The sequence below is a fragment of the Gymnogyps californianus genome, unplaced genomic scaffold, assembly GCF_018139145.2.
Source record: "Gymnogyps californianus isolate 813 unplaced genomic scaffold, ASM1813914v2 HiC_scaffold_33, whole genome shotgun sequence".
Classification (NCBI taxonomy): Eukaryota; Metazoa; Chordata; class Aves; order Accipitriformes; family Cathartidae; genus Gymnogyps; species Gymnogyps californianus.
Genome location: NW_026114213.1, coordinates 669441 through 689244, shown reverse-complemented (window position 1 = coordinate 689244; position 19804 = coordinate 669441). Strand labels below are relative to the sequence as shown.

The window sequence follows — 19804 nt, the reverse complement described above, 5'->3', positions numbered from 1 at the left end:
GGCCTAACCGAAGTTAATCCTATTGTGTGAGGCTATCAGTGAGAACACAGCACCAAACCCAAAAAAACAGTTTGGCTGGAGACTGGGCTGATAAGTGACTGAAACTGCATTAACACAGCAGAAAATCTGACTACAAATCAACCACTTTTTATAAATATCTGCAGCCATCAGAGCTCTCCCTCCATGGCAGCTGGCTGTGTGGCGATGATCTCCCCTTGAGTAGGTACGCTTCTCAAGGTTACCCCTCGAGGCTGAGAGATCCCTTACCTGACACCAGACATCGATGGGCTGGTAAGTGACATTTTTTGCGTGCATGTAATATTTAAGATACGTATAGTAAGCTTATACGATATTCTTTGTATCCCATACTAACTTTCAGTGTAGTAAATAGTATTGACCGCCAATCCATCTGTACTTATTAAATATTTTACATACCTAAATTTACTGATTAGAACTCAGTAAACTAATTACTTGCTCAGATCTGTCTGAGTGATCTCTGACTCTTCTCCTGCAACAGGATGGGATCTGCACAGCATGCTGTGCCTTGATTGGAGACCCACTCAATACCACACAACTTGGGGTTCCCAGTATCTGAAGGGACATAAGATTATCTATATTATCCTCTCTTTCTTTATTGTGTTAGCTCCAATGAATGGCATTTTAATTGATACTTTACAGAGTCTGAGTGCCTTTCTTACTGGGATCATAATGCATCAGCACCTCGTGGTACAAAACTGTATTGGATCTGGCTGGGATGGAGTTAACTTTCCCCATAGCAGCCCTCATAGTGCTGTGCTTTGTATTTGTAGCTAGAATGGTGTTGATAACACACCAATGTTTTGGCTACTGCTGAGCAGTGCTCGCACAGCATCAAGGCTGTCTCTCCAACCCCCCTGCCCCCAATGGCCAGTAGGCTGGGGGTGGGCAAGAGGTTGGGAGGGGACATAGCCAGGACAGCTGACCCAAACTGACCAAAGGGATATTCCATTTCATATGACATCATGCTCAGCAATAAAAGCTAAGAGAAAGGAGGAGGAGGGGAGGCATTCGTTATTAAGGCATTTGTCTTCCAAAGCAATCACTACGCGTACCGAGGCCCTACTTCCCAGGAAGTGGCCAGACATCGCCTGCTGATGGGAAGTAGAGAATAAAATCTTTTGTTTTCTTTTGCTTTCGTGTGTGACCTTTGCTTTTGCTTTATTAAACTGTCCTTATCTCGACCCATGAGCCTTTTGTTATATTTTCTCTCCCCTGTCCAGTTGAGGAGGGGGAGTGATAGAGCAGCTTTGGTGGGCACCTGGCATCCAGCCAGGGTCAACTCACCACACATGATCACAGAGCACACTGAAGAAAATTATCATGTGAAAGATGCCTTAGAGTGAATTTTCAGAAGGTGGAGCATGACTTAAATCTTGTGAGATATATCTACCAAAAAATACTCTTGTAGATTTTTCTCCCACTAAGTCCAACTCACCACTTGAGTTTCTCTAAGATAAAAGTAAATCAACAAGAATGTCTTATAGCAAAAAGAAAGAAAGAAAGAGCTAAGTAATACCCATTTTACAAGCTAAAGACAGAGGGTTTTTTTCATATCCAGGTACATAAAGAGTTAATCCAAGTGAACTTTTAACATGGATTGTATTATATCATTATATCCATTATAGCCCTACTCAGACACTTAATTCAGAAGTGAAAGTGATTTAAGCTTAAGTGAATAAAGGTCAATTTAATCCTGAGTAGTTGTCCACACAGGGACACTTCAAATTCACTTTAATCAACTTATATTGAGATATAATATGGATTTTTTTTTTCTGAATGTCCCTATCTCAAAAAACTCATAGCTATTGTACAAAAGGAGACATTTAGCTTGTAATTACTCTTTCTTATTCCAGAATAGCTTAAATACTCAAGTCAGAAAGATTATAAATAGATGATGTGCTAGCAGTTGGAATTTTTATCATGTTGAATGACCTCTAGGGAAAAATATAGTTTGTTGCTCATTAACTGCAGAGACAGGTTTATGCTTTCAGGGCTCACTTACATGATTATTGCCAAAGCTGCTTGTGTGAGACTTTAGGAATTCCATGGGCAAGCTACAATTGCTTCTATTCCTGTGTGTGTGGTGGTTTAAGCACCGTGATTAGGCAACAAGAGGGGGTTTGCTCTGTTCCACCCCACAGTTCTGTTTAGATTTTCCATGATGTACAATTGAGTCTAGTTTAGAGGAATCATTTTAAGCTACCACAAAAGTAATGGAAATAAAAAATAAAAGGTCAAAGAAATTATATTTCTACGCAAAAAAAGAGAAAATCTGAACTGCTACAAGTATAATATACACAGAATGATACAAAACATTAAACTGAAAAACAATTTTTACAACAGGATATTTTGCAAAGGTCACATTCATAATAAACATTGATAGTGCTGTCTTCTTTAACCATTCCTGAAATGACATATACATGCAAGCCATTCCTACTGCAAACCTAAAGAGCTTCCTCTGGACATGACAGAGGATATGGAAAAGGCCGAGGTACTGAATACCTTCTTCACCTTGGTCTTTCTTTACTAGTAAGATTTGCCCTCGGGAATCCCAGGCCCTGAGACCAGTGGGAAAATCTGGATCAAGGAAGACTTACCTTTGGTGGAGGAGGATCAAGTTAGGGAACATTGAAACAGGCTGGACATACCCAAGTCCGTGGGACCTGATGGGATGCATCCACAAGTGCTGAGGGAGCCAGCCAATGTCTTTGCAAGGCTACTCTCTATTATCTTTGAAAGATTTTGGCAATCAGAGAAGGTTCCTGAACACTGGAAGAAAACAAATGTCACTCCTATCTTCAAGAAGAGAAAGACAGGATCTGGGGAACTACAGGCTGGTCAGCCTCACCTCAATCCCTGGGAAGCCAATGGAGCAACTAATCCTGGAAACTACTTCCAAACATTAAGGACAAGAAGGTTACGGGGAGTAGTCAACATGGATTTAGGAAGGGAAAATCATGCTTAACCAACCTGACAGATTTCTACAGTGAGATGATTGGCTAAGGTGGATGAGGAGTGAGCAGTAGATGTTTGTTTACCTTGACTTTAGCAAGGCTTCCAACATTGTCTCCCACAACATCCTCATAGAGAAGCTGATGAAGTACAGGCTAGATAAGTAGACAGTGAGGTGGACTGAAAACTGTCTCAACTGACAGACTCAAAGGGTTGCGACCAGTGGCATGAAGTCCATCTGGAAGCCAGTCACTAGTGGTGTACCCCAGGTGTCATTATTGGGGCCAATCCTGTTTAACCTCTTCATTAACGATCTGGACAATGGGACCGAGTTCACCCTCGGCTAGTTTGCAGATGATACAAAACCAGAAAGAGTGGTTGATAGACCAGATGGTTGTGCTGCCATTCAGAGGGACCTGGACAAGTTGCAGAAATGGGCCAACAGGAACCTCATAAAGTTCAACAAAGGGAAATGCCAAGCCCTGCACTTGGGAAGGAACAATCCCATGCGCCAGTACATGCGATCCTTATCCTCTGCTCAGCACTGGTGAGGCCACATCTGTTGTGCTGTGTCCAATCCTGAAGCTCCTCAGTACAAGGACATGGGCATACTGGAGCAAGTCCAGCAAAGGACCACAAAATTGATTAAGGAATTGGAACATCTGACATATGAGGAGAGGCTGAGAGAACTGAGACTGTTCAGCCTGGAGAAGACAAGGCTCGGGGGGATCTTATCAATGTGTTAATACCTGATGGGAGGCAGTAAAGAAGATGGAGCCAGACTCTTCTAGTAGTGCTCAGTGACAGGACAAGAGGCAATGGGCACAAATTTAAATACAAGAAATTCCACCTAAACACAAGAAAAACCTTTTTTACCATGAGGGTGACTGAGCACTGGAACAGGTTGCCCAGGGAAGTTGCGGAGTCTCCATCCTCAGAGATATTCAAAACCTGACTAGACATGGCTCTGAGCAACCTCCTCTAGGTGACTGTGCTTTGAGAAGAGAGGAATTGGGATAGGTGATCTCCAGCTGTCTCTTCCAACCTCAACCATTCTATGAAGCATATGCCAATTAAGAATCCATAGCTTACACACTGTATATCATTATGTACTTCTGTCCAAACATGTTGGGTCACAGATAGCAGTTGTTTTAGTCTCACTATTCCAGCATGGTACAGGAGTTGGAAAAAATAAAATCTATAATTATACTACTATGAAATAGAACATTTCTAGCACTATTTTTTTTCTGGATTCCTGAAATTCACTAAAAACAGCACAGTGGGAAAAAGCAAGCTGAACCAGACGTGTCACCAACTAGTTCACAGACAGATGAACAGCAGTAGAAAGGAAAGGGGAAGTGTCAGAACCACTAATAATGAGAACATGTAAGTTTTACAATTATTTGCAGTGTTTGCTCTGGCAGTAGAATTAGTGCTAATGCTTATCCACTTTTAAATGACTATAAATAAAGTGACCTTCCTCTGTTAAATCTCTCATGTCAGTATTTGAATGAACCAATCAGTGGCAATCTGTGGCATCTCCTTGGGATGATTATACATGGCTACTATTGGTGTGAGAATTGTGTGCAAGAACAAACCTCTGACTTCGAACCAATCCAAAACTCTTGACAATTCCTAACTTATTAGCAGGAAAAGAACCCTTCTGCATTCCTCAATACAAAGAGCAATAGAATAGTCTGTAAAGTCACAGTACTGTAGGAAGATGCTGCAAGATCACCTTCTCCCAAGCCTATCAGGGACAGCTATGCCCTCTTCCTGTTCAAAAAAGAGAAAAGTCAGAATTTGGGTTGGTATGCTTTTCGATTTGACATGTGTCCAAAAGAGTGTCACGGTCCAGTCTACCCCTCTGCATCAGCATCATCAGATAAGAGCAAAACTTAAAGTAACATGTAAAGGTAGGGCAAATAGTTTTTCTGAATTTTAGTAAGGCTTTTGATACTGTCCCTCGCAGCCCCCTTCTGGACAAGTTGTCCAACTGTGAGATGAGCAGGTACACAGTGCGCTGGGTGAAGAATTGGCTGAAGGGCAGGGCTCAAAGGGTTGTAGTGAATGGGGCTACATTTGGCTGGTGGCCAGTCACCAGCGGTGTTCCTCAGGGTTCAATTCTAGGGCCAGTTCTGTTCAATATTTTTATCAATGATCTGGATGCAGGAGTTGAATGCAGCATTAGCAAGTTTGCTGATGATACCAAACTGGGAGGTGCTGTTGACTCTCTTGAGGGACAAGAGGCCTTGCAGAGGGATCTGGATAGATTGGAGCATTGGGCTATGATTAATGGGATAAAATTTAACAAGTCGAAATGCCCGATTCTGCGCCTAGGACGGAGTAATGCCAGGCACAAGTATAGATTGGTAGAGGAGTGGCTGGAGAGTGCTGGTTGACAGCAGGCTCAATATGAGTCAGCAGTGTGCCCTGGCAGCCAAGAGGGCAAAGCGCATCCTGGGGTGCATTAAACACAGTATAACCAGCCAGTCAAGAGAGGTGATTATCCCGCTGTATTCAGCATTGATGCGACCTCACCTTGAATACTGTGTGCAGTGCTATTCTATATTCTATTCTAAGTATATTTATACTCACAAATACATGAAAATGGTAAAGTACCTACTTCCTGTCCCCCCAACAGAAGACATGTTAATTAACTGATAGGCAATTATGGCTACACATTTGGCACAGACATTTCAGCATCATATGTCATAAAGTACTCCTTTGGGCGATGCCAACATCTCAACTGAGTAAGATGGGAATAAAGATTGATTATAGAACCATGTACATCATTCTTGTTCCAGTCACACTGTGTTTGTTTAAGAACATAAAGGACTAGCTTGCATAATATAGTATGGGGGGGGAGGGGAATGGAATGGAACAACTACCACCAGCCTGGCAGGATTTCAGTTAGCTTTTTTACTTTTATTAACAAGCATATAATATTATTTGGCAAAACACTAGATACAAGCATCACTACTGTAAAATCAAAACATTAAGCAATAATCCCAAAAGGCTTCTTCAGACTAAAACTAGCCACCAATAGTACAAAAATCACACAGGAAACAGCATAAAAAAGTAATCTCTCAAGTGAAACCAAGTAAAAAATATGGTCTTACACTGTGATAGTTTCAGTATCTTTATTATGCCACATATCGAGGATAAAGGCTTAGTGATTGTACTGGTTTATTGTCCTTTAAACTTAATTTAATGTTGTTGCAGAAAAAGAACAAACACTTTTTGTCCAATTAAATTACTTGGATAAAAGAACTTTATTAAACCAATGCTTTTTAAGTTAAAAGATACAGAAACATCAGTCCATCCTTCAGAAATTAGGACTCCATCTTGCAGACACATATTTAAGCAATTTTGTCCACATGAATGATTCCACTGCTTTCAGTGGAACCATCTAGGTTAGTAATAAAGTTACCACTGTAAGAGTTTGCAGAATTGGCCTTTTAGCCCCTATCTTGCAATCTGACCTCAGCAGATCATGGTGGCTTCAAAAGGTTTCCAAGAAGCCTTGAGGATCCACTCAAGTGGCTCAAACAACAAGAATAGAGTTTTAAATTTGTGTATAGGCATATCAAACTCCATTGTAAAAATATGACTGTTGGCTTCCCACAAAAGGCAGGTACCTAGAGAGTTTTTTACATGATTACAGATTTTGATGAAAGCAGACATTAAAGTATTTTTCCATGCTAATGTTAGGCACCTTAATGCTCTCTCTGCACCTTTAAAAGAGACAGAAGTCTATACCTCTCAATTATAGTTAAGTGAATCTTATGCAAAGATTCTAGTATGTATGACATTTTTTCTTGTTATTAACTTCAGGCAGAAAAACTGAAGCATAGATTGTATTAACATCTCTGGTGAAATGTCCAAACTGAATCAATTACCTGAGGAAATACAGAAACTAGAGTTTTCTGTAAAATTCAGCCTTATGTACTAAATACATTTCTTAAGTACTGCTGAGAAAACACATTTATTAAGATTAACGTGTTGTTGTACAGACTAGTTGGCTCTTTCCAATTATACTTAACTCAATGGTAAGATTCATATAATTGAAAAATAGGCTAGCTGTATAGTTCCATTTACCATCCAGTAGGAAAAAAAATCTCCTAAGACTAATTATGCCGTTATAACAACAATATAGCCAGATAAGCTTTCAAAGGCTCATAGTCTATTGAAAAAAAAATAGTACCATCATAAACGTAGTCTCATTTTTGCAGTCCCACATTCCCAGAGGTGACAGTGTTGTGTATATTATTGCACAACCAATAAAAATAAATATTCTCAGGTTAGATGACACGCAAAGATACCGGACATAACAATGGCACAAACCAATTTTGGATAGGCTGCACCTTTTGCATATTACTTCCACAATTCATATTGAAGTTTCTTGCTAGATCATCCATTTTAAAATATTGCTGATGGGTAGTTCTTGCACTTAAAGATTTTACAAGCCCATAAAAATTCCAAACTTCATTCTTAAAAAACCACAAAAAACCCAACAAACCACAAATGAAAATCCCAAGCAAAAACCCACTGAATGTATATATGAAAATCCCCATCTATGTTGCTTTTCAATTTAAAGTAGATGCTACATTTACAGTTTAAACATATGCCTTATAAATGCATGTTTCTGACCCATTGCACAAAAGAATAAGCAAAGCTCTTTAGCCATACATAGCAAAGACATACAAATAAAAGCCATTCAAACCTAATATAACAGGAAGAAGCTGTAAAAACTTTTTAGTTTTATATGCCTGCAAATAAAGCTGGACCTTTGAAACAAAAAATACTCTAATGATAAAACAGAATGCTTAATATAATAAATAATTTTTATGAAGTTAATTTTTCCAAGCTCCCAAATCTTATTTAAATTCAATATTATATATTTTCTGTGAATTACCTATTTTTAATGAAAACTATATCTAGTGAGACTCTGAGCCTGGGATAATTTATTCTCATTGCTGCTGAGGATAATGCTACAAGATGATACCTTTTTACCGCAATTATTTACCAGTGTAAGTGGCTGTAAAAATTACTTCACAGTAATGCTATCTTCATTAAGATCAAAATAAATTAATCATGACCTCATCAGGATTCAAGAAATATCTATACTGAGCCCAACTTTCAGATTTAAAAGTTAAAAAAAAAAAAAGAAAAAGAGAGAGAGAAGTCAGTATTGTTTTAGCCAATATAATCTTGACATTAAATCAACCATTTCTTAAGCTTCAAAGAAGTAAAACAGAACTTTGACCCGAAGGCTTGCCTCTGACGAATTCAGTTGTAGTCTAGTCTTCCTATAAAGCTAGAAAGCAAACAAATGGTGCAGACACCATTTCATCCCTCCCCATGGGAAACAGTTTTTGTAATGAAGATATCTATTGTGACATGATGTAAACAATAGGGTTGTGGTTGGGGGTTTTCGTTTGTTTTGTTTTTAAAAGCACTGCTGAGGTTTTATCAGGTTAAACACATTACAAAAGCAGTTACACGCAGTTATGAGCAATCATCAGCTATAGGTGTTAACACTGGCTACAGATGCATACCTATATAAACAGATTTAAATATATTGATATAGCACCGTAACAAATTCGAGTGATTCCAAAGGTAGTTACAAACTTGCAAACATATATTCTATACTATAGATTGTTAGAGCAAGATTTAGAACTGAATGGCAGAGAGCTTTCTGAATTTACATGTTTGTAACTGCTAACCTCTTTCAGTTGTAGAGCTACACAGGGAAACACTAAAATCCCAATAAACTTCAACAGCACTGCATCAACATCTGATCTTGCAATAAGGTTCCACAGTGTACATATACTGAGGTAGACCAATCACAAATATATTTATTAAACCCTTAGACTGTAGCTGAACAATGAATTAGGCATTTACATGGTCTATGGGCTTGAGCTCCATGTCTGTGTCAGGTACATTGGGGTGCATGGAGGATGGGTGTTTATAACCATATTTGCACTCTCTGGAGGCCTCACCAACTGGGAGTATACAATGATAGCCACATGAAGAGCTCCAGAAAGGCCTATTATGTTAACTTACATATACATCCATATCACCTGCATTCACTATTCTGTGAAAAACTACCAAAAATAGAGACTAATTAGATCTCACTTGTCCTCTTCTGTCACTTCTATTAATGCTAAAAACAGATAAAAGCTAAATTGTAGGCAAGCGAGTCCAGAAACAGTACAGCAAAACCAGAGCAAACTTCTAATTCCATCACATGCACATTCTCTAAGCCTTGACATAAAGAAGTCCTGTCTAACCCAGGTGTTCAAATGTAGTGGTCTCACATCATCATTTGCAGAGATGGCAGTACTCCACTGGCCTTACTGTGGCTCTCTTGACCATCCCCATAGTTCAGTAGACTTTTTCTTTCTCTTTGCATTTCTTTCAATTTCTTCACTATTCACCATCTGTGGCCATAAATGAAAACAAGGGCCCCATTTCCCAAGACAAACAAGTGAACTTAGAGCAACTCTGGCAACAGCAGAACTAGGAAAAGAAGAACTGAAAATTTCAATTAAGAAAAGCACGGGAGATGCTCAGAGCAATGTGGTGCTTGGAAAACTCAAGAAGAGGCAGTAGGATTTAGAATACTTGAATAAGCCTCTTATGAGATCAACCTCCTATTATCAAGTAACATTAAGCAATGCTTTCTTGCAAAGTATGGGAGCACAGCTGGAAGAAGCACGACAGTGCTAACAGGCATACTGATTTTCCTAGCCATTGACATTTTATGAAAGAATAAAGTGTTTGATATAACTGCCATTTTCAGCTGACAGGAAAACTCAAAGAGTTAAAAATTATTGGCAGCTGGAGGCTGCCAATAATACTGCTTATCTTCTTTTCAGTTACTTAAGACCCCATGTCAGACACATTCACATCCATGCTATATATAATGCTATGCAGCATACAGCTTGCAGAAGTCACTTTGAACTACTACCACATTTTTATGAAGCTATTTTAAAAAGCCTTTCAATCAGTGTAGTCAACACTGCTAAGCACTACTGAAGGTGGATTCTCTAAGGTGCGCACATGTCTGTACACAAACACACATACACATATGGTAGTTTGCATCTTTCAGGGCTTGACACAAGCAAAATTATCAGTTAAGGCCAGACAGTGCCCTTGTAATCTAATCTGACCTCAAAGATAAATAGTAATTGAGCTATAAACAGCTATGGTTTCATATAGAAAACAGTAAAAGAAACACAGAATTGGTTTGCAGTTAACTGACGAATTTTTAGCTAGTGAAATGGAAACTTGTGCAACATCAACAAAAGGTGCCCAACAGCCATAGTTTTAACAGCTAATGAAATAGCAAATACTCCCTAAAGTAAAATTTGATTTTTGCAAGCCCCAATTATACGACATATTTGCTTTAAAACAATTTCACAAGTTCAGCACTTATGAGTATTTGTTATGATCGGATGTAATTTATGCCATGGCAAAATATTAAGGTGTATTTAAAAAAATCAAGTGAACTCATTTCAAATCAACATGCAAAGGGGGGATATTAAAACATTATTGAAATACAAAATAAAGAACAAACATTGTGCAAAACTAATGAAGTAATTGGATCTCCAGGCTTTTAGGAAGTTTTTAATGCAGCATAATAAATATTACCAGTCACTGTATCATTAGGTATGTTCAATGCTCTATAGAATGGCTTGATTAAAGCTGACATAATTGGGCATACTACATAAAACAAGAACACCTCAGAAAAACATACTGAAACAAGTTGTAAAGTTTAAAGACAAAAAAATAAGTAAATGTAGTAATTTGGTGTTAAAAGCAACATTTTAAATCTCTCCCACACCATTTTAACTTATTTTTGTGTAACTACAAATAGATGAATCAGGCTGAGCTCCATGGAACTGTGAAGTGTTTTCACTACCTGTAAACTCAGTGCTGGTAGAATCCTGTTGAGTTGTGATTTATTTCATTTGTACAAAAATAAATATATATATATACTTTTTGTCCAAAAATCCATGCAGCACATCCCTAGAAATATTCAGAAGGACAGTCTGCTATAGAAGCACTACAATGTTCCAAAATGATTCTGCTGGTTTGTGTCACATGAGAGTTAAGTGCTGCACTAAGGTGCCAGATGATAGTCTCTGCAAAAAAAACTGTCCAGAAGGACAATAAAGTTCTCCTACAGCAAGTCCATTTTGGGTCTGTAATGTAGCAGTAGAGGTGCTTTCTGCAAGACAGAATCATCAGACAGGTTAAGGGGCAAAACCAAAATGAATTCATATACTTTATAAATAAAACTTATCTGTTTCATAAATTAAAGCTTAGAGAGACTATCAGAGTAGCTATATTCCAAAATTTCACCAAGATACCCCACCTACGGAGCCCCCCCAAAAGAATCCTACTTTTGTCTCAGTAATTGATCATCCTAAGAGTAGCTAACTAACACTAGGTCTGGCCATCTAGAATAGAACCTGTTCCCAGCAGGAGCCAATCACAGACCCTTGGGGAAGGGCATAAGAACAGGGCAATTAAATAGCAAGTCTCCAGAATGCTCCCCAATCTCAAACAATTCAGAAATTTCCTAAGCCAGATGTAGAGCCTTGTATTAATAGTCCTCACCCAATAATTCTTCTGTGAATTTACCCATTGCTTTTTTAAAGCTATGTAAACTTTTAACATCTACAACATCCTGCAGTACAGAGTTCTAGAGTTCAAGTTTACACAACATGAAGAATGGTCATAAAAGCCTCTTCTGCATGAGTTTGTGTGAATTGGCTCTTTAGGTACTTATGTGCATGGATGGAGCAATAGTTACCTGAAAAGAGCAGGCCAAGGAGAGGAAAAGTACATGCTGAGAATCACAGAATGATTGAGGTTGGAAGGGACCTCTGGAGGTCACCTGGTCCAAACTTCCTGCTCAAGCAGGGCCACCTAGAGCCAGTTGCCCAGGACCATGCCCAGATGGCTTTTGAATATCTCCAAGGAGGGAGACTCCACAACCCCACTGGGCAACCCCTTCCAGCGCTCAGTCACCCTCACAGTCAAAAAGTGTTTCCTGATTCTCAGATGGAACCTCCTGTGTTTCAGCTTGTGCCCACTGCCTCTTGTCCTGTCACTGGACACCAATAAAAAGAGCCTGGCTCTGTCCCCTTTGCACCCTCCCTTCAGGTATTTATATACATTGATGAGATCCCCCCTGAGCCTTCTCTTCTCTAGCCTAAACAGTGCCAGGTGTCTCAGCCTTTCCTCGTAGGAGAGATGCTCCAGTCCCTTAATCATCTTCGTGGCCCTTCGTTGGACTGTCTCCAGTATGTCCATGTCTCTCTTGTATTGAGGAGCCCAGAACTGGACACAGGATTCCAGGTGCGGCCTCACCAGTGCTGAGTAGAGGGAAGGATCACCTCCCTCGACCTGCCGGCAATACTTTGCCTGATGCATCCCAGGATACCATCAGCCTTCTTTGCTGCAAGGGCACATTGCTGGCTCATGTTCAACCTGGTGTCCACCAGGACCCCCAGGTCCTTTTCTGCCACTCTGCTTTCCAGCTGGGTGGCCCCAAGCATATATTGGTGCATGAGGTTGTTCTTCCCCAGGTGCAGGACTTTGCCTTTCCCCTTGTTGAACTGCATGAGGCTCTTCATGAACTTCATGAAGATAGAAGTCTCCCAAGGCTCCTGAAACTAGCAGCCCTGTTGAACCCACAAGACCTGATAAACGCAGAACACCAAGGGTCTGCTTAAGGCCAAGGCCATGAGCAAACACTGGCATTAATAATGGGTTGCACAACTGAGACTACATCCAAGAAAGTGGTGGCTGCTATATGTAGATGAAAACTATAGGATTATATATATACCTGAATAGACAAGTGTCCTGGTTTCAGCTGGGATAGAGTTAATTTTCTTCTTAGTAGTTGGTACAGTGCTGTGTTTTGGATTTAGTGTGAGAATAATGTTGATAACATGCTGATGTTTTAGTTGTTGCTAAGTAGCGCTTATCCTAAGTCAAGGATTTTTCAGTTTCCCATCCTCTGCCAGCAAGCAGGTGTACAAGAAGCTGGGAGGGAGCATAGCCAGGACAGCTGACCCAAACTAGCCAAAGGGATATTCCATACCATAGAATGTCATGCCCAGTATATAAACGGGGGGGGGGGGGGGAGTTGGCCAGGAGGGGCAGATTGCTGCTCTGGCATTGGTCAGCGGGTGGCAAGCAATTGCATTGTGCATCACTGGGGTTTTTTTCTTCCCCCCCCCTCCTTTTTTTTGTTATATTCCTTTTCATTACTATTATTATATTTCATCATTATTATTGTTAGCATTATATTTTACTTTAGTTATTAAACTGTTCTTATCTCAACCCACAAGTTCTACCTTCTTTCCCAATTCTCCTCCCCATCCCACTGGGAGCAGGGGATGGGGGGAGTGAGGGAGCAGCTGTGTAGTGCTTAGCTGCTGGCTGGGGTTAAACCACGACAACAAGGGACCACTGAGGGACTTTCTGAACACCTACCGGAAAGCCACTAGCATGTTAGTATGACCCTCTACTTCTTAGTAGACAGATGGGGTTGGCCTCCCTACTGTTGCTCCAATCCAATAATTACAAGCACATGTGTGCAAGTGAATTACATTAACTATTCACACAGTACAATTACTTATCTACTGGATGGAGTTAGTTTTCTTCATAGCAGCTCTTACAGTGCTGTGTTTTGGATTTGTGACCAAAACAGTGTTGATGATAACATGTCCATGTTTTAGTTATTGCTGAACAGTGCTTGCATAGCATTGAGGCTGCCTGTTTCTCACACTGCCCCATCAGTGAGTAGGCTGGGGGTGCACAAGAATTTGGGAAGGGACTCAATAAAAGCTGTGGGAAAGAAGGACAAAGGGGGGGATGTTTGGACCATTATGCATGAGGAAGCCCTGCTTTCCTGGAAATGGCTGAACAGCTGCCTGCCTACAGGAAGTAGTAAATGAATTCCTTATTTTGCTCTGCTCGCACACACAGCTTTGCTTTACCCATTAAACTGTCTTTATCTCAACCCACAATTTTTTTTACTTTTACCCTTCCCATTCTCTCCCCCATCCTGCTGGGAGAGAGCAAGCAAGCGGCTGTGTAGTGCTTAGCTGCCTACTGGGGTTAAACCACAACACACAGAATTCTTCCAAGCAGGTCCCTGAACAGACCAAAGCCCCCTCTCCTTAAGTCCAGGGATGTGATCCTGACATTTCCCTAATTCCTTTCTTTCAACACAGACCCTGGCTGCCCCCTTCCTCATTGCAGCTACAGATTCAGACTCTTGTATCTCTAAGGTCTTAGAGAAAATCCTGTCAATCTCCTTTTTGTCACCTTTGATACCATGCAGTCTGCTGACCTCCTCCCTGCAGCTCCTTTACTTTGCAACAGTGATTCTCCACCAACACGCATCTTCTGCAGACAAGGACACCATCTCCTCCTACTCCAGCCTTAGCAAGAAGCCCCAGGCACTCCCTGCAGCCAAAGGCCTGGAGAAATGCATTTTCCTCTGGAGCTCAGTCTGAGTCAAGACCTCTGATATTCCAGGGATAGTTGCTCTAGTTAGTGCTGGGGACCACACCCTAAAGTACATCATTACTGTTGCTGAGCACACATAAACTACCCTCAGCAGAGTTTCTAGCCAATTTCTGCATACCCTACCATAACAAATGCTATGCCTGCTCACTACTATTAGTGCTAGGCCCAGCAGTTATATAGGCCTCTCCCTAGCACCTGCTGAAAGTGTGATTGACTGTTCCTAATGAGGAGTCAGCTGGAACAAAAGCTCAAAGCACCCTTTGATCAAGAACAACTGACAGAGCTCATTAGCTGCTGCTAGAGCTTGCTAGAATCAGAGTCTCCTGTAGGTATCCTTTCCCAGCAACATCAAGCACCCTGAAGTTCCTCAAGGGGTTCCTAGGAGTCCCCTGATGATCTCAGAAGTTGTTCCCATTCCCAGAAAATCTAGATGATCTAAAAACAGAGCCCAGAAACCACTGTGCAAACTGTTGCATCTGTTGGATGCTTCTGTTAGCTGCACTAAGCCAGGAGAAGATGGAGAATGTTTTATGAACAAATGTGGGGTTTCTCAAACATTGGCAGGACATGATATCTATCGTGTACTGACCACCCTTTCCTGATGGGGTACAAGTAGTAGCTCCCCTGGCAGAAATAAGGATGAATCAGGTTCCTTGAACGGTGGATGAATTATGAGAATTAGCTGCCCAAATGCACCCCTGTTATTCACAACTGTCCATGCAGCAAAATGCAGGGGAACCTACCTGGAATCAATGGGTAGAGATAACACAGTGTGTTACAAAGTAACACAGGAGAAAAGGGAAAAATTTCTTACGTGGATCAAGAAAAAACAGGGACTTACAGTAACCGTGAATATGGACAGTAGAGAAGAGGTTGCAGAGAAATAAGGATAAGAGAAATAGATGCAGGAAACAGTGACAATAAGGTTACTAAATCAGAAGAAATGGACCAAATCTGTGTAAGGCTGTGGAAAATGTTAAAGGATTCAGGAGAAAATATGGCAAAATGGATTAGGAAGAAAACATGGGATAAGCTAAAAAGAGTGATACAACAGCTGAAAAGAAGAGCAGTAGCAGCAGTATACCTCAGTGCTCAAGCTCTGCTGCCCTACCCCCAATTGATGAAAACCAACAATAGGGAAGTCTGCTTTGGGCCCAGGATTACCCATACGAATGGGTGCCTGTGTGCCAAATATACGTTGGGATCCTGGGAGGGCAATCCCAATATTCTGTATGAAGTAGAGAAAAAAAATACAGTCTTTTCCTGGACACAGGAGCATGAATCAGTTTGTCTAAAACTTTTCTTAAAGAATCTATTCAACAAGAAAATATGAAGGCAGCCTCTTTCAACAGGAAGGAAGGAAAAGGCCCTAAATATTATATTATGAATCTAATAATAGGGCAGTGATCTGCTGATATCAAGTATGAGGTTGTAAATAATAGCAAAGAACCTCTTATTTTAGGAATTGACTAGATAATGGAACATTATGACAGGCTAGAGAGGTGGGCCCGTGCGAAACTCATGAAGTTCAATAAGGCCAAGTGCAAGGTCCTGCACATGGGTCGGGGCAATCCCAAGCACAAATACAGGCTGGGCGATGAGTGGATTGAGAGCAGCCCTGCGGAGAAGGACTTGGGGGTGTTGGTGGATGAGAAGCTCAACATGACCCAGCAATGTGCGCTTGCAGCCCAGAAAGCCAACTGTATCCTGGGCTGCATCAAAAGAAGTGTGACCAGCAGGTCGAGGGAGGTGATTCTGCCCCTCTACTCCGCTCTCATGAGACCCCACCTGGAGTACTGCATCCAGCTCTGGGGTCCTCAGCACAGGAAAGACATGGACCTGTTGGAGTGAGTCCAGAGGAGGGCCATGAAGATGATCAGAGGGCTGGAGCACCTCTCCTATGAGGAAAGGCTGAGAGAGTTGGGGTTGTTCCAGCCTGGAGAAGAGAAGGCTCCGGGGAGACCTTATAACAGCCTTCCAGTACCTAAAGGGGGCCTACAGGAAAGCTGGAGAGGGACTTTTTACAAGGGCATGTAGTGATAGGACAAGGGGTAATGGCTTTAAACTGAAAGAGGGTAGATTTAGATTAGATGTAAGGAAGAAGTTCTTTCCTGTGAGGGTGGTGAGGCACTGGAACAGGTTGCCCAGAGAAGCTGTGGAAGCCCTATCCCTGGAAGTGTTCAAGGTCAGGTTGGATGGGGCTTTGAGCAACCTGGTCTAGTGGAAGGTGTCCCTGCCCATGGCAGGGAGGGTTGGAACTAGATGATCTTTAAGGTCCCTTCCAACCCAAACCATTCTATGATTCTATAATTCTATGAACATGGAATCTTAATTTTTATAGTGACACTTTGTAGAAATATAAAGGAATACAGGAAGCAGGGAAAGGCTGGTATAAAGATTCAAGAGAACAAGTACAAACTTTAACTGAAATAGATAAAAAATTCTGGAAACAAAAGGTCCCAGGAGCATGGCAGAAAAAAATTCTACAGTGTGCAAAAAAGAAATGACCAAGTTGAAACAGTGGGACCCTCAGTTCGTCCCCCTTATACAGTATCCATATCCTAAAAAAGCTAGGAGTGCTCTGGGAGAAATCATTAAGGAGTATTTAGAACAAGGTGTTTTGTGGGAAATCATAAACCCACATATGCCAGGGTGCAATGAGGGCCATCTGCTCCCTAAGGGATGAGGAGCCAAATGCAATAACAAGGCCAGCAGGGCAGGGGCCTTGCTGGCCAGAGGCCTCACAGTACCTGAGCAAGGTGAGCAGGGTAGACCCAGGGATGGTAAACAGGTTCAACTAAGAGTCCAGATCATCAGACAAGTTCATAGCGATGGGGCAAGTTCAAGATCAAGCCAGGAAGTCAATCTGCAGGTTAGTGTCAGGATCAGGTCTGATGAGAGTAACCAGAGTCAGACAGTGATCACTGAGTAGGTCCATAGTGACGAGGCAAGGCCAAGGTCAGACTAGGAAATCAGTCTGCAGGTCAGGGTCCAGATCAGTGGGGTCTATGGCCAAGCACAGCTGTGGCTGAGCTGGAGTCCAGTACTCCTATGACATAGCTCAGGCAGGGACTGAAGACCCAGGTCTGAGCTGAACTGGGGCTCCTGGGCAGAGGATGTGGAGGCCCCAAGTAAGGCCAATCAGGGCCATTAAGACCTATTAGTGCCCTCAGGGGCCTGACAGTATAATTCTCCATTATGGCCTGTTAAAAAGGCTGATAAAAATCCTGGAGAATGATGGTAGGCTAGTCAGATAAATAAGTTCATCCTGAGGATGGGTCCTATTGTAGCATGCATGTCTGAGATTATTGCTAATTTACAAGAAAATAACAAGTGGTTTTCAGTTATAGATCTGTTTCATTGCCATCTGACCTACTGAAGAATCAATTTAGAGATTTGCTTTCACATTTAGAGACAAATGATATACCTTTACTTAGGTACTGCAGGGGTTTTACAAAGCAGAAACATGCGGATAATATTCTAGTGATTGGAGCTACAGAAGTGTAAGAGACAAGTATCTGAGTTTTAAGATTAACAGACCAAACAGGATTTAAAGTCAATTTGAATAAGGCCCAATTAGGGCAACCCCAGGTAAACTACCTGGGAATTGTAATTGGGGAAAAAGAAAGCTTTGCTGGTATCAGGAGACCATTATGGAAATTACTGAGAAAGACTCAGGAATGGAACTGGAAGAAGGAACATGATGCTTTAACTAAACTGAAAGAAGTTGCTTTAAAAAGTTCTGGCTGATTCCATGGGAGCAGTACCATTACAAAAATAAAAAGTGCATCCTCTTCAGAGGGCAGAACAAAAATTATCTGGCTGTGAGAAAGACTGTTTAGCAACAGTCTGGGCTATAACAGTCTTTAAGGCTTTCACCCTTGACAGTCCAGATGTAATCCAATTGTATTAGGTGTCCTTGGCAAGGTTTTGGTAGTGGGGAGGCTGCAAGGGTGGCCTCTGTGAGAAGAGACCAGGAGCTGCCCTGTGCCGGACACAGCCAGTTCCAGCCGGCTCAGCAATGGACCCGCTGCTGACCAAAGCTGAGCAAAGTTGGTGGTGCCTCTGTGAAAACATATTTAAGAAAGGGCAAAAATGCCAGACAAGCAGAGGAGAGGAAAAAAAAGTGAGAAACAGCAGTGCGAACACCAGGGTCAGAGAAGAAAAAGGAAGGGGAAGAAGTGCTCCAGGAGCCAGAGCAGAGATTCCCCTCCAGCCCATGAAAGAGACCACACTGGAGCAGGTATTCCCCAGAGCAGATATTCACACTGCAGCCCATGGAGGACCCCACACTGGAGCAGTTGGATATTTCCTGAAGGAATTGCGGCCTGTGGAGAACCCACGCTGGAGCAGATTTTCCTGACAGGACTGTAATCGGTGTAAGAGTCCATGCTGGAGGAGATTTTTTCCTGACGGACTGCAGTCTGTGGAGAGGACCTGATCTGGAGCAGGGGAAAAGTGTGAGGAGGAAGGATTGGCAGAGAGGATCTGTTATGTCCTGACTGTAACCCCCCCATCCCCCCTGTGCTGCTCGGGGGGGTGGATAGAGGAGTTGGGAATGAAGGAGTGAAGTTAAGCCTGGGGGAAGGTGGGGCGGGGGGGGGAAGGTGTTGTTTTAAATTTTTTTTGTCTTTGTTTCTCACTATCCAAATCTATTTTCATTGGTAATAAATTAAATTAAATTAAATTATATTAAATTAAATTAAATTATATTAAATTAATTTTCCCCAAGTCGAGTCTGCTTTGCCCGTGATGGTAATTGGTAAGTGAAATCCCTGTCTTTATCTCGACTTTTTCCATTCTATTTTCTCCCCCTGTCCTGTTGAGGAGGGGGGCTGAGTGAGCGGCTGGGTGGGCATCTGACTGCTGGCCAAGGTTAACCCACCACACCAATTTATCGAGTTAATATTAATGAACTGGGGGTGGTGGTGGTGATGGAGTACTGTATGACTATTACAACAACCATATCTGAACAAGGGGTGGATCCCAGTTGTGAACAAAGAGCAATTGCTCAGGAAAGAAGAACTAGATATTGATGTGCATGTCCTTTAAAGGAACCTAGTAATAAACTAAAGGTGTGGTTCACTGACAAGAGCGCTAGATATGAACAAGGAAAAAGAATAGTCCAATATGTTGCTGTTAATAGAATGGGAGAATAAATAGTAGGAAAACTGGAGAAAGGATATACTGGGTTTGGCTGGGATGGAGTTAATGTTCTTCATAGCAGCCTGCATGATGCTGTGTTTTGGATTTG

At 41.6% G+C, this 19804-nt stretch overlaps 1 protein-coding gene across 1 annotated transcript in view; it reads right to left on the bottom strand.

Moving 5' to 3' along the window:
* Nucleotides 1-10586: 10586 nt before the first annotated feature.
* The window catches only part of LOC127028493 (polycomb group RING finger protein 3-like), a 52342-nt gene continuing 43124 nt past the window's right edge, over nucleotides 10587-19804 (bottom strand). The window contains exon 8 of the mRNA XM_050914256.1: nucleotides 10587-11230. Within this exon, the coding sequence (XP_050770213.1) occupies nucleotides 11183-11230 (48 nt within the window). The 3' untranslated portion in view covers nucleotides 10587-11182. The remainder of the gene's footprint in view (nucleotides 11231-19804) is intronic.